This window comes from Tachyglossus aculeatus, chromosome 1, assembly GCF_015852505.1.
Source record: "Tachyglossus aculeatus isolate mTacAcu1 chromosome 1, mTacAcu1.pri, whole genome shotgun sequence".
In the NCBI taxonomy this organism is placed as follows: domain Eukaryota; kingdom Metazoa; phylum Chordata; class Mammalia; order Monotremata; family Tachyglossidae; genus Tachyglossus; species Tachyglossus aculeatus.
Window position 1 is genome coordinate 29,981,397 of NC_052066.1, and position 15,119 is coordinate 29,996,515.

Here is a 15,119-nt window from a genome sequence, read left to right on the forward strand (position 1 = left end):
TATTATTATTATTATTATTATTATTATTATTCTCCGGGCCTCAGTTCCCTCATCTGTAAAATGGGGATTAAGACTGGGAGCCCCCCATGGGACAACCTGATCACCTTGTAACCTCCCCAGTGCTTAGAACAGTGCTTTGCACATAGTAAGTGCTTAATAAATGCCATTATAAAAAAGATAGGATAAGTGTAGTGTAGAATAGTGTACTATCGTATTTATTTTGTTAATGAGGTGCATCTAGCTTTATTTCTATTTATTCTGATGACTTGACACCTGCCCACATGTTTTGTTTTGTTGTCCGTCTCCCCCTTCTAGACTGTGAGCCCGCTGTTGGGTAGGGACCATCTCTCTGTGTTGTCGACTTGTACTTCCCAAGCGCTTAGTCCAGTGCTTTGCGCACAGTAAGCGCTCAATAAATACGACTGAATGAGTGAGTGAATGTGACTGCTTTGATTAAAGTATAGCAGTTGGGCTGGAGAAGGAAGGGTGGATCGGCAAGATATGCTGGGGAATCAGGAGGTGGCCTCTTAGGAAGGAATTCACAATAATAATAATAATAATAATGGTATTTATTAAGCGCTTACTATGTGCCAAGCACTGTTCTAAGCACTGGGATAGAGATAGAAAGTTACTAGGTTGCCCTGCATGGGGCTCACAGTCTTAATCCCCATTTTACAGACGAGGTTAACTGAGGCCCAGGGAAGTGCCTTGCCCAAAGCCACCCAGCAGGCAAGTCGAGCCGGGATTCGAACCCATGACCTCTGCCTCCCGAGCCCAGGCTCTTCCCACTGAGCCACGCTGCTTCCCTGAATGCAGTAACATTGTTTATAAGCCCCAACGTGAGGCCGGGTGGAAGAAAAATGCGCGTGGGCTTGCCCCTGAGGGAAACAAACGCTGCTTCGAAAGGCTGTATACGCATTTTACTTGTACATCAATCAATCAATCGTATTTATTGAGCGCTTACTGCGTGCAGGGCACTGTACTAAGCGCTTGGGGAGTACGAGTTGGCAGCATCTAGAGACGGTCCCTACCCAACATATTTATTCTATTGGTTTTATTCTGTTAATATGTTTGGTTTTGTCGTCTGTCTCCCCCTCCTAGACCGTGAGCCCGCCGTTGGGTAGGGACCGGCTCCAGATGTGGCCAACTCGGACTTCCCGAGCGCTTAGTACGGTGCCCTGCACGCAGTAAGCGCTCAATAAATGCGATGGAAGGAAGGAATTTATCCTGATTCGATTGCAGTGCCGAGCGGACGACTCGCTCTGCCTGGAAATTCAGAGCAAACGGCGTGGCTTCACGAGAAGATGGGTCAAGTGGGGAAAGCAGCAAGGCCTAGCGGAAAAAACACGGGGGGCTGAGGACCACGGTTAGCACACCGGCCTCCCCCACTTACCCGCTGCGGGGCCTTGGGCAAGCTGCTTCTCTGGGCCTCAGTTCCCTCATCTGCAGAATGGGGATTCAAGACCCGCTCTCATCCCTACTATGTGCCTCGCACTGTTCTGAGCGCTGGGGAGGTTACAAGGTGATCAGGTTGTCCCTTGGGGGGCTCGTAGTCTTAATCCCCATTTTACAGATGAGGTCACTGAGGCACAGAGAAGTGAAGTGACTTGCCCAAAGTCACACAGCTGACAACTGTCAGAGCTGGGATTCGAACCCACGACCTCTGACTCCAAAGCCCGGGCTCTTTTGAGCTCTACTGAGCGCTTACTGTGTGCAGAGCACTGGACTAAGCGCTGGGGAAGTACAAGTTGGCAACATATAGTTAGGGTGGAGGCCCAGGGTGGGATCTGATTATCCCGACCGGCCCCCCACGCTTAGCACACTTAGCTTGTACTTCCCGAGCGCTTAGTACAGTGCTCTGCACACAGTAAGCGCTCAATGAATGCGATTGATTGATTAGTGCCATAAGCGCTTAACCAATACCACAGTTATTATTAGGGTATCGATTTTATTACTATGGGACTTGGGCGTTGCTCACAGCCTGAGGAAAGAGGCGGGAAGCTGTTGGACCAGTCGCAAGGACACAGCACAGAAGCGCTCAGTAAGCGCACCATAAACCGGTCTATATGTTTTAGAGGAGCAGCATGGCCTAGTGGAAAGAGCCCGGGCTTTGGAGTCAGAGGTCATGGGTTCGAATCCCGGCTCCACCACCTGTCTGCTGTGTGACCTTGGGCAAGTCAGTTAACTTCTAAAGTCTTTTAGACTGCGAGCCCGCTGTTGGGTAGGGACTGTCTCTATATGTTGCCAACTTGTACTTCCCAAGCGCTTAGTACAGTGCTCTGCACACAGTAAGCGCTCAATAAATACGACTGATTGATTGATTCTCAGAGCCTCAGTTACCTCATCTGTAAAATGGGGATGAAGACTGGGAACCCCACGTGGGACAACCTGATCACCATGTATCCCCCCCCCCAGCACTTAGAATAATTCTTTGCACATAGTAAGCGCTTAACAAATGCCATTATTATTATTATTTTAATGTCGGTCTCCCCCTTCTAGACTGTGAGCCCACTGTTGGGTAGGGACCGTCTCTAGATGTTGCCAACTTGGACTTCCCAAGCGCTTAGTCCAGTGCTCTGCACACAGTAAGCACTCAATAAATACGATTGAATGAATGAATGAATGAATGAATGTGAGCCCGATGTTGGGTAGGGACTGTCTCTATATGTTGCCAACTTGGACTTCCCAAGCGCTTAGTCCAGTGCTCTGCACACAGTAAGCGCTCAATAAATACGATTGAATGAATGAATGAATGTTGGGTAGGGACCGTCTCTCTATGTTGCCGACTTGGACTTCCCAAGCGCTTAGTACAGTGCTCTGCACACAGTAAGCGCTCAATAAATACGATTGATTGATTGATTGATCCCCCCAGCGCTTAGAACCGTGCTTCACACATAGTAAGTGCTTAACAAATGGTGTTGTTATTATTATTATTATTATTATTATTATTACACAGATCAAAAAGTAAACTGTAGCAGAGTGTTCTTTTAGCCATTTATACCATTTGCAAATATTGGAAAGCAGCAGGATTACCAAAGAAGCTTTTGCCTGGAAAATACTGCTCTATCAATCAATCAATTAATTGTATTTATTGAGCACCTACTGTGTGCAGAGCACTGTACTAAGCGCTTGGGAAGTCCAAGTTGGCAACATCTAGAGACGGTCCCTACCCAACAGTGGGCTCACAATCCATGTGAATCATCAAAGTAAAAACATGTAATTACTCCACATATCTTGTAGAGAAGCAGCGTGGCTCAGTGGAAAGAGCCTGGGCTTTGGAGTCAGAGGTCAGGGGTTCGAATCCCGGCTCCACCACAAGTCTGCTGTGTGACCTTGGGCAAGTCACTTAACTTCTCTGAGCCTCAGTTCCCTCATCTGTAAAAATGGGGATTAAGACTGTGAGCCCCACGTGGGACAACTTGATCACCTTGTAACCTCCCCAGCGCTTAGAATAGTGCTTTGCACATAGTAAGCGCTTAACAAATGCCATCATTATTATTATTTTTTTTTTTTTAAAAAAAAAACATGAAAAATACTGTAAAAGCAGCCGGCCTTCCTGCTAAGTAGCAGCAAAAGACTTGCCCAGAAAACCCACCTTCCTTTTTGGTTTGGTTTGAGCAAACAGGAAGGAGGTGAGGAATTTGACCGTTACCAGTCAGGAAAGCAATGCTTTCGTTAGTACGTTTGTTTTATTTTTATTTTTTAAGGGCCCTACTTGGGACAGAGAAGGGACTTCGAAGCCACATATTTTTGTAAAAATTCTTTTACCCCCTGCCCAGAAAAACGGAGCTGCTCATGTGAATGCAGTGATTTTTTTTGCAACTTGTCTACTTGCATTCATAAGTTCGGGGAAATTAAAAAGGGCTTGGTGCCTTGCTCAGCATCTACTGAGCACTCAACCAGAGCCCTAAATATCGTTAAATAGAACTTGCTTTGACTTGCCTTCTCAGACTGAGCCCCCTTTTTCCTCTCCTCCTCCCCATCGCCCCCCGCCCTACCTCCTTCCCCTCCCCACAGCACCTGTATATATGTTTATACAGATTTATTACTCTATTTATTGTATATATTTACTATTCTATTTATTTTGTTATTGATGTGCATCCAGCTTTAATTCTGTTTGTTCTGACGACCTGACACCTGTCCGCATGTTTTGTTTTGTTGTCTGTCTCCCCCTTCCTCTATTTATTGTATATATTTACTATTCTATTTATTTTGTTATTGATGTGCATCTAGCTTTAATTCTTTTTTTTTCTGACGACCTGACACCTGTCCGCATGTTTTGTTTTGTTGTCTGTCTCCCCCTTCTAGACTGTAAGCCCACTGTTGGGTAGGGACCGTCTCTATATGTTGCCAACTTGGACTTCCCAAGCGCTTAGTCCAGTGCTCTGCACACAGTAAGCGCTCAATAAATACGATTGAATGAATGAATGTGAGCCCGTTGTTGAGTAGGGACCGTCTCTATATGTTGCCAACTTGTACTTCCCAAGCGCTTAGTCCAGTGCTCTGCACACAGTAAGCACTCAACAAATACGATTGAATGAATGAATGAATGAATGAGAGCCCGTTGTTGGGTAGGGACCGTCTCTATATGTTGCCAACTTGGACTTCCCAAGCGCTTAGTCCAGTGCTCTGCACACAGTAAGCGCTCAATAAATACGACTGAATGAATGAATGAATGTGAGCCCGTTGTTGGGTAGGGACCGTCTCTATATGTTGCCAACTTGTACTTCCCAAGCGCTTAGTACAGTCCTGTGCATACAGTAGCGCTCAATAAATACGATGGAATGAATGAATGAACTTGCGAATAATAGAGATGCTAAAGATCCCAGAAGCAAAGACTAGAGCCTGGATATCGTTGTTAGGAATCAATCAACTTGAAAGCATGTATTGAATGTCTACTGGGTGGGAGAAGCAGCGTGGCTCAGTGGAAAGAGCCCGGGCTTTGGAGTCAGAGGTCATGGGTTCGAATCCTGACTCCGCCACATGTCTGTTGTGTGACCTTGGGCAAGTCACGTAACTTCTCTGAGCTCAGTGGAAAGAGCCTGGGCTTTGGAATCAGATGTCATGGGTTTGAATCCCAGCTCCACCACATGTCTGCTGTGTGACCTTGGGCAAGTCAGTTAACTTCTCTGAGCTCAGTGGAAAGAGCCCGGGCTTTGGAGTCAGAGGTCATGGGGTCGAATCCCGGCTCCGCCACATGTCGGCTGTGTGACCTTGGGCAAGTCACTTCACTTCTCTGAGCCTCAGTTACCTCATCTGTAAAATGGGGATTGACTGTGAGCCCCACGTGGGACAACCTGATCACCTTGTATCCCCCCCAGTGTTTAGAACAGTGCTCTCACGTAGTAAGCGCTTAACAAATGCCATTATTATTATTATTACAGAGCCATGTATTAAGGGCTGGGAAGACTGCACCAGCTGTACAAAAAGGAGTTGCGTGGTGGTGGTGGTGGTGGTGTCTACAGCGCTGGGAAAGTCGGTGGGACGGCGGGGTTTAGGCGGGAAGATGAGGCATTCTCTTTCTTTTGTTCTCTGTCTCCCCCTTTTAGACTGTGAGCCCACTGTTGGGTAGGGACCGTCTCTAGATGTTGCCAACTTGGACTTCCCAAGCGCTTAGTACAGTGCTCTGCACACAGTAAGCGCTCAATAAATACGATCGATTGATTGATTGATTTCGGACGAGTTTATCTTGAGGCTTCGACAGAACATCCAGGGAGAGATCTCACAAAGGCGGGAGGAAATGCGAGGCTGTAGAGCAGGAGAGAGATCCGGGCTGGAGACATCGAGGTGAGAGTCTCCTGCGGTCGAAGGCACGGGAGCGGATGAACTCGCCAAAGGAGTGGATTCATTCCTTCATTCAATCGTATTTATTGAGCACTTACCATGTGCAGAGCACTGGACTAAGCGCTTGGGAAGTCCAAGTTGGCAACATTTAGAGAAGCAGCGTGGCTCAGTGGAAAGGACACGGGCTTTGGAGTCAGAGGTCATGGGTTCAAATCCCAGCTCCGCCACTTGTCAGCTGGGTGACTTTGGGCAAGTCACTTCACTTCTCCGGGCCTCAGTTCCCTCATCTGGAAAATGGGGATGAAGACTGTGAGCCCCACGTGGGACAACCTGATCACCTTGTATCCTCCCCAGCGCTTAGAACAGTGCTCTGCACATAGTAAGCACTTAAGAAATACCTTAATTATTATTATTATAGAGACGGTCCCTACCCAACGGCGGGCTCGCAGTCTAGAAGGGGGATCAATCAATTGTATTTATTGAGCGCTTACTGCGTGCAGAGCACTGGACTAAGCACTTGGGAAGTACAAGTTGGCAACATATAGAGACGGTCCCTACCCAACAACGGGCTCACATTCATTCATTCATTCATTCAATCGTATTTATTGAGCGCTTACTGTGTGCAAAGCACTGGACTAAGCGCTTGGGAAGTCCAAGTCAGCAACATATAGAGGCGGTCCCTACCCAACAAGGGGCTCACAGTCTAGAAGGGGGAGACAGACATGTGGACAGGTTTCAAGTTATATGTTGCCAATATGTACTTCCCAAGCGCTTAGTACAGTGCTCTGCACATAGTAAGCGCTCAATAAATACGATTGATGATGATCGGAATAAATAGAAGTAAAGCTAGATGGACATCACTAACAAAATAAATACAATAGTAAATATGTACAAGTAAAATAAATAGAGTAATAAATTCATTCATTCATTCATTCAATCGTATTTATTGAGCGCTAACTGTGTGCAGAGCACTGTACCAAGCATTTGGGAAGTACAAGTTGGCAACATATAGAGACGGTCCCTACCCAACAGTGGGCTCAAAGTCTAGAAGGGGGAGACAGACAACAAAACAAAACATGTGGACGGGTATCAAGTCATCAGAATAAATAGAAGTAAAGCTAGATGGACATCACTAACAAAATAAATAGAATAGTAAATATGTACAAGTGAAATAGAGTAATAAATTCATTCATTCATTCATTCAATCGTATTCATTGAGCGCTAACTGTGTGCAGAGCACTGTACCAAGCGCTTGGGAGGTACAAGTTGGCAACATATAGAGATGGTCCCTACCCAATAAATAAATCCGTACAAGCATACATACAGGTGCTATGGGGAGGGGAAGGAGATACATAATATACATACAGTTTTATACATACATACCATTTGGTTTAAATCTAAGGGAGAAATATATGTATATACTGGATGTATATATAATATATATATATATTGTTATATATATATATAAATAGAATAGAAAATAGGTTAAATAGAATTAAAGAAATAGAATAGAATTAGATAGAATTGGATAGAATAAGAATAGAATTAAACAAATAGAATTAAAGCTCTATACACATCATTAACAAAATATATATATACATTATATATACACACACACACATCCATTTTTTACATACATAATATACATACTTTTTTTTTTCCTTCCAGCTCCTAAAAGAAGACGACCGGCCCGCTCGATATTTGATGGCTTTCGGGATTTCCAGACCGAAACCAGTAGGTATCCGTGGAACGTTGTCCTTTCTCTCCACTTACGGTATGGCGTTAGAAAAAGTCTGTTTTTCCCTCTAGCCTGCAGATTGCTCTCTTCCCGTCCTCTTAGGGGACTCCAGATTGTAAGCTCACTGCTGCATTGGACTCTCCCAAGCGCTTAGTACCCTGCTCTGCCCACAGTAGGTGCTCAATAAATACGACTGAGTGAACGAATGAGTGACTCTCGGCTGTTGCTCATTACCGGCCTATTGCTACTTTTTGGACTAAAAGAGGAGCAGTGTGTGACGAGGGAAAAGAGTCAGAAGGGCCTGGTTCCTCCTCTTGTCATTCAGTCGTATTTACTGAGCGCTTACTGTGTGCAAAACACTGCATTAAGCGCTCGGGAGAGAGCAGTACAACAGCAAACGCTTGGCTGCTGTGTGACCTCAGACAAGGCACGTAACTTCTCTGTGCCTCAGTTCCCTCATCTGTGAAATGGGGGTTAAGACAGGGAGCCCCATGTGGAACAGGGACTGTGTCCAGCCTGATTGACTTGTATCCACCCTAGCGCTTAGGTCCAGCCTGGTGCATAGAAAGCGCTTAAGAAATACTATTTAAAAAAACCCCAAACTAAACTCTTCTTCCGTAGGAAGCCGGAACACTCGGCCTTTTTAAAAAAGGTTGACAAGTTATCGCTTAAAAAAATTCAAGGGCAGTTTTTTTCAATTGCAGGGAAGCTTCAAATGCTTTTTCTTAGGGAGATTTCCAAAATTGGAAGCCAGCCTGTTGAAGCCTTTTGACAGTGCTTTGCACGTAGTAAGCGCTTAATAAATGCCATCATCATCATCATCGATAGTCAGGAAAGGGTCCTGTCTCTTGGAGGTTTTTGGCTTTTCAAAAGGGGATTAGGGTGATTCCGTCCCCAGTTGGAGCTGTTCCAGGCTTTCACCTCCATATGCCAGAGCTGGAAAAAGGAATCAGAACTGATCAATTCAAGTGGTCCTTCCTTCCCTTGCATATATCCAAGGCCCTGCTGAGAGCTCACCTCCTCCAGGAGGCCTTCCCAGACTGAGCCCCTTCCTTCCTCTCCCCCTCGTCCCCCTCTCCATCCCCCTATCTTGCCTCCTTCCCTTCCCCACAGCACCTGTATATATGTATATATGGTTGTACATATTTATTACTCTATTTATTTATTTATTTATTTTACATGTACATTTCTGTCCTATTTATTTTATTTTGTTGGTATGTTTGGTTTTGTTCTCTGTCTCCCCCTTTTAGACTGTGAGCCCACTGTTGGGTAGGGACTGTCTCTATGTGTTGCCAATTTGTACTTCCCAAGCGCTTAGTACAGTGCTCTGCACATAGTAAGCGCTCAATAAATATGATTGATTGATTGATATATTGTCACCCTGAAGGTGGTGGTTGTGGCGATGATAATAATAATAATAGTATTCGTTGATTGTTTACCATGTTCCGCGCCGTGTACCAAATGCTGGGATAGATACAAGAGAGTCAAGTCCCACATGGGGCTCACAATTTAGGAGGGAGAACAGGTATCGAATCCCGATTTTGCAGAAGAGGGAGCTGAGGAAACACAGCAGGTACGTGGTGGAATTCATTCAGTCGTATTTATTGAGCGCTTACTGTGTGCACACAGTAAGCGCTCAGTAAATACGATTGATTGATTGCAGAGCACTGTACTAAGCGCCGGGGATGTACAAGTCGCAAACATATAGGGACGGCCCGGACCCACCAACGGGCTCACAGTCTAGAAGGGGGAGACAGTCAACAAGACAGAACATGTGGACAGGTGTCAAAATCGTCAGAACAAATAGAATTAAAGCTCTAGGCACATCATTAACAAAATAAATAGTCAATATGTACAAGTGAAATAGAGTAATAGATATCTGTACAGATATGTATATGCAGGTGCTGTGGGGAGGGGAAGGAGGTAGGGCGGGGGGATCAATCAATCAATCGTATTTATTGAGCGCTTACTGTGTGCAGAGCACTGTACTAAGCGCTTGGGAAGTACAAGTTGGCAACATCTAGAGACAGTCCCTACCCAACGGTGGGCTGACAGTCTAAAAGGGGGAGACGGAGAACAAAACCAAACATACTAACAAAATAAAATAAATAGAATAGATATGTACAAGTAAAATAGAGTAATAAATATGTACAAACATATATACAGGTGATGGGAAGGGAAGGAGGTAAGATGGGGGGATGGAGAAGGGGATGAGGGGGAGAGGAAGGAAGGGGCTCAGGGTGGGAAGGCCTCCTGGAGGAGGTGAGCTCTCAGTAGGGCCTTGAAGGGAGGAAGAGAGCTAGCTTGGCAGATGGGCAGAGGGAGGCCATTCCAGGCCCGGGGGAGGACGTGGGCCGGGGGTCGATGGCGGGACGGGCGAGAACGAGGCCTAACGGTGAGGAGATTAGCGGCAGAGGAGCGGAGGGTGCGGGCTGGGCTGGAGAAGGACAGAAGGGAGGGGAGGTAGGAGGGGGCCAGGGGATAGGAGAGTCTTGAAGCCCAGGGTGAGGAGTTTTTGCTCCAAACCCACGCTCTTTCCACCAAGCCGCACTACCAACAGGGAGTAAACTGGTCAAAAGACCAGATCCGAGAAGCAGTGTGGCTCAGTGGAAAGAGCCCGGGCTTTGGAGTCAGAGGTCATGGGTTCAAATCCCAGCTCCACCAGTTGTCAGCTGGGTGACTTTGGGCAAGTCACTTCACTTCTCTGGGCCTCAGTGACCTCATCTGTAAAATGGGGATTCAGATTGTGAGCCCCACGTGGGACAACCTGATCGTCTTGTATCCCCCCCCAGCGCTTAGAACAGTGCTTTGCACATAGTAAGCGCTTAACAAATACCATCATCATCAAAAGACCGCAGAGGAGAGAGGAGAGGCCTACAATAGCCCCACACTGGAGAATCAACACCTGGAGTATTAAATACGCTAACTATTGGACCGAAGTTCATTTTCCAAGCAAAGGCTTATTTTGGGTGGTGCCCAAAGCAGTTTTCCTCAGACTCCTCTCCATCCTACTTCATCTAGTAGTAATAATATTTACTGAGCACTTCCGGTGTGTGCAGAGCAGTTTCCCGAGCGCTGGAAGAGAATACACAGTCCCTGTCCCTCAGGGGACTCATACAAGAGCCACTGGCTTAGTGGATAGAGCACGGGCCTGGGCGTCAGAAGGTCATGGGTTCTAATCACAGGTCCTCCACTTGTCTGGTGTGTGACCTTGGGCAAGTCACTTCACTTCTCTGGGCCTCATTTCCCTCATCTGGAAAACGGGAGTTGAGACTATGATCCCCTCTGGGACAGGGACTGTGTCCAACCCGATTTGTTTTTATCCACCCCAGTGCTTAGTACAGTGCCTGGAAAATAGTAAATGCTTAACAAATCCCATAATTATTATTACTGTCAGATGACATTTGGGGATGATACAGTGTTCCTCAAGGGTCAGTTCTTGGTCCCCTTCTGTTCTCTATCTACACTCACTCCTTTGGTGAACTCATTCGCTCCCACGGCTTCAACTATCATCTCTACGCTGATGACACCCAAATCTGCATCTCCGCCCCTGCTCTCTCCCCCTCTCTCCAGGCTCGCACCTCCTCCTGCCTTCAGGACATCTCCATCTGGATGTCTGCCCACCATCTAAAACTCAATATGTCCAATGCTGAACTCCTTATCTTCCCTCCCAAACCTTGCCCTCTCCCTGACTTTCCCATCACCGTATACGGCACTACCATCCTTCCCGTCTCTCAAGCCCGCAACCTTGGTGTCATCCTCGACTCCGCTCTCTCGTTCACCCCTCACATCCAAGCCGTCACCAAAACCTGCCGGTCTCAGCTCTGCAACATTGCCAAGATCCGCCCTTTCCTCTCCATTCAAACCGCTACCCTACTGGTTCAATCTCTCATCCTATCCCGACTGGATTACTGCACCAGCCTCCTCTCTGATCTCCCATCCTCCTATCTCTCCCCACTTCAATCCGTACTTCACGCTGCTGCCCGGATCGTCTTTGTGCAGAAATGCTCTGGGCATGTTACTCCCCTCCTCAACAATCTCCGGTGGCTACCTGTCAACCTATGCATCAGGCAGAAACTCCTCACCCTCGGCTTCCAGGCTGTCCATCCCCTCGCCCCCTCCTATGTCACCTCCCTTCTCTCCTTCTCCAGCCCAGCCCGCACCCTCCCGCTGTGCCTCGTTCTCGCCTGTCCCACCATCGACCCCCGGCCCACATCCTCCCCCTGGCCCAAAATGCCCTCCCTCCACACATCCTCCAGGCTAGCTCTCTTCCTCCCTTCAGAGCCCTACTGAGAGCTCACCTCCTCCAGGAGGCCTTCCCAGACTGAGCACCCTCTTTCCTCTCCTCCTTCCCATCTCCCCCGCCCTACCTCCTTCCCCTCCCCACAGCACCTGTATATATGTTTGTACAGATTTATTACTCTGTTTTATCTGTACATATTTACTATTCTATTCATTTTGTTAATGATGTGCATCTAGCTTTATTTCTATTTATTCTGATGACACCCATCCACATGTTTTGTTGCCTGTCTCCCCCTTCTAGACTGTGAGCCCGTTGTTGGGCAGGGACCATCTCTATATGTTGCCTACTTGTACTTCCCAAGCGCTTAGTCCAGTGCCCTGCACACAGTAAGCGCTCAGTAAATTTGAATGAATGAATGAATGAATGATTCCGTCGGCATATTTTTCCCCTCGGCATCTTCCCCATCCTACTTCATCTAGCACAAGAGCTGTTTTCTGAAGACGGTGGACGGCTGTTTCCATCTAATCGCATTCCCTTCCCCACAGCACCTGTATATATGTATATACGTTTGTACATATTTATTACTCTATTTATTTTACTTGTACATATCCTATTTATTTTATTTTGCTAGTATGTTTGGTTTTGTGCTCTGTCTCCCCCTTTTAGACTGTGATCCCACTGTTGGGTAGGGACTGTCTCTGTATGTTGCCAACTTGTACTTCCCAAGCGCTTAGTCCAGTGCTCTGCACACAGTAAGCGCTCAATAAATACGATTGATTGATTCATTCATTCATTTTTCTCCCGGGCCTCCGCAGTTCGGCAGGAGCAAGAACTGCGGAACGGAGGAGCGATAGATAAGAAGCTGACCACCCTCGCAGATCTGTTCCGGCCTCCCATTGACCTCATGCACAAAGGCAGCTTCGAAACGGTAAGTCCTTAAAGACCCCGAGTTGTTCAGAAAGGAACCAAAAATCGCTTTCCAAACCCTCTTGCTCTACTCTCCGCCGTCGGATCGACTGATCCTAATATCCCGGTTTCTCAAGCCCAAATTTCTGGTGCTGCCAGAAGGCAGAAAACGGCGGTCATGGCCGCTAGGTACAGATATCCTGTGGGGCAACTCCTGGTGAGGAGAAATAAATCTCTTTAAGGTTATTCTCAGTCTGGGGAGATGGATGAAGCGATACGTGGAAATCCATGGATAATTACCAAAGGTCATTTTGCCCATCGCCTCAACCGTCTCTTCCCCCGAGCATGTCATCCAAGTTCCTAAAAAATAACACGAGGTATTAAGCTTCCCGCCTTTTTCGATCCTTTGTGTAGCCTCTGATGGGGCAGTGTTCATTCATTCATTCATTCAGTCGTATTTATTGAGCGCTTACTGTGTGCAGAGCACTGCACTGAGCGCTTGGGAAGTCCAAGTTGGCAACATATAGAGGCGGTCCCTACGCAACAGCGGGCTCAGTTCATTCATTCATTCATTCAGTCGTTTTTATTGAGGGCTTACTGTGTGCAGAGCACAGCACTGAGCGCTTGGGTAGTCCAAGTTGGCAACATCTAGAGACGGTCCCTACCCAACAGCGGGCTCGGTTCATTCATTCATTCGTTCAGTTGTATTTATTGAGCGCTTACTGTGTGCAGAGCACTGCACTAAGCGCTTGGGAAGTCCAAGTTGGCAACATATAGAGGCGGTCCCTACCCAACAGCGGGCTCAGTTCATTCATTCATTCGTTGTCGTATTTATTGAGCACTTACTGTGTGCAGAGCACTGCACTAAGCGCTTGGGAAGTACAAGTTGGCAACATATAGAGGCGGTCCCTACCCAACAGCGGGCTCGGTTCATTCATTCGTTCATTCAGTCGTATTTATTAAGCGCTTACTGTGTGCAGAGCACTGCACTAAGCGCTTGGGAAGTCCAAGTTGGCAACATATAGAGGCGGTCCCTACCCAACAGCGGGCTCGGTTCATTCATTCATTCGTTCAGTCATATTTATTGAGCGCTTACTGTGTGCAGAGCACTGCACTAAGCGCGTGGGAAATCCAAGTTGGCAACATCTAGAGAGTCCCTACCCAACAGCGGGCTCAGTTCATTCATTCGTTCATTCAGTCGTATTTATTGAGCGCTTACTGTGTGCAGAGCACTGCACTAAGCACTCGGGAAGTCCAAGTTGGCAACATATAGAGACGGTCCCTACCCAACAGCGGGCTCAGTTCATTCATGCATTCGTTCATTTGTATTTATTGAGCGCTTACTGTGTGCAGAGCATTGCACTGAGCGCTTGGGAAGTCCAAATTGGCAACATATAGAGACGGTCCCTACCCAACAGTGGGCTCAGTTCATTTATTCATTTGTTCAGTCGTATTTATTGAGTGCTTACTGTGTGCAGAGCACTGCACTAAGCGCTTGGGAAGTCCAAGTTGGCAACATATAGAGACGGTCCCTACCCAACAGCGGGCTCACAGTCTAGACGGGGAAGACAGACAACAAAACATATTAACAAAATAAAATAAATAGAATAGTTGAATAGGACAGAAACAGAATAGAACAGTGTTAAGAAGCCAAGGTTGGATAAAAGTTCCCCGGAAGCTCCACAGTGTCACAGGCAGTGGAGAGGACAGTCAGTCAATCAATCAATCGTATTTATTGAGCGCTTACTGTGTGCAGAGCACTGTACTAAGCGCTTGGGAAGTACAAGTTGGCAACATATAGAGACAGTCCCTACCCAACAGTGGGCTCACAGTCTAAAAGACAAGGAGGATTAGGATGGAGTTGGATTTGGCAAGAAGAAGGTCGTTGGGAAGAAGGGAAGTGACTTGTCCAAGCTCACACTGCAGACAGGGGGTGGAGCTGGGATTAGAACCCAGATCCTCTGATTCCCGGGAACGTGCTCTTTCCACTCGGCAATGCTGCCTGCGTTGAAAACGACGAGGAAGGTGGAAATGATTTTCCATTGAAAATCCCGAGACTTGAGGACTGAGAATCTAGGCAGAGAAATGGATTACAGCGGTAGTGGTTTATGCCGTGTTTTACTCACGTCCTGCTCTGCCTGTTGTGGTCCCGTTAATAATACCGACGGTATTTGATACTACTAATAATAATGATAGTACTTGTTGAGCGCTTACTAGGTGCCAGAGTGGATATAGAGAAGCAGCGTGGCTCAGTGGAAAGAGCCCGGGCTTCTTTTAGACTGTGAGCCCACTGTTGGGTAGGGACTGTCTCTATATGTTGCCAATTTGTACTTCCCAAGCGCTTAGTACAGTGCTCTGCACACAGTAAGCGCTCAATAAATACGATTGATGATGGAGTCGGAGGTCATGGGTTCAAATGCCGGCTCTGCCAGTTGTCAGCTGGGTGAC

General features: G+C 47.0%; 1 protein-coding gene across 1 annotated transcript in view; it reads left to right on the forward strand.

Annotated features, from left to right (window-relative positions):
• UBXN7 (UBX domain protein 7) overlaps positions 1–15,119 on the forward strand; it is a 153,971-nt gene that overhangs the window by 78,838 nt on the left and 60,014 nt on the right. Inside the window, exons 4-5 of the mRNA XM_038742286.1 lie at positions 7,453–7,518; positions 12,581–12,693. Of these exons, the coding sequence (XP_038598214.1) occupies positions 7,453–7,518; positions 12,581–12,693 (179 nt within the window). The remainder of the gene's footprint in view (positions 1–7,452; positions 7,519–12,580; positions 12,694–15,119) is intronic.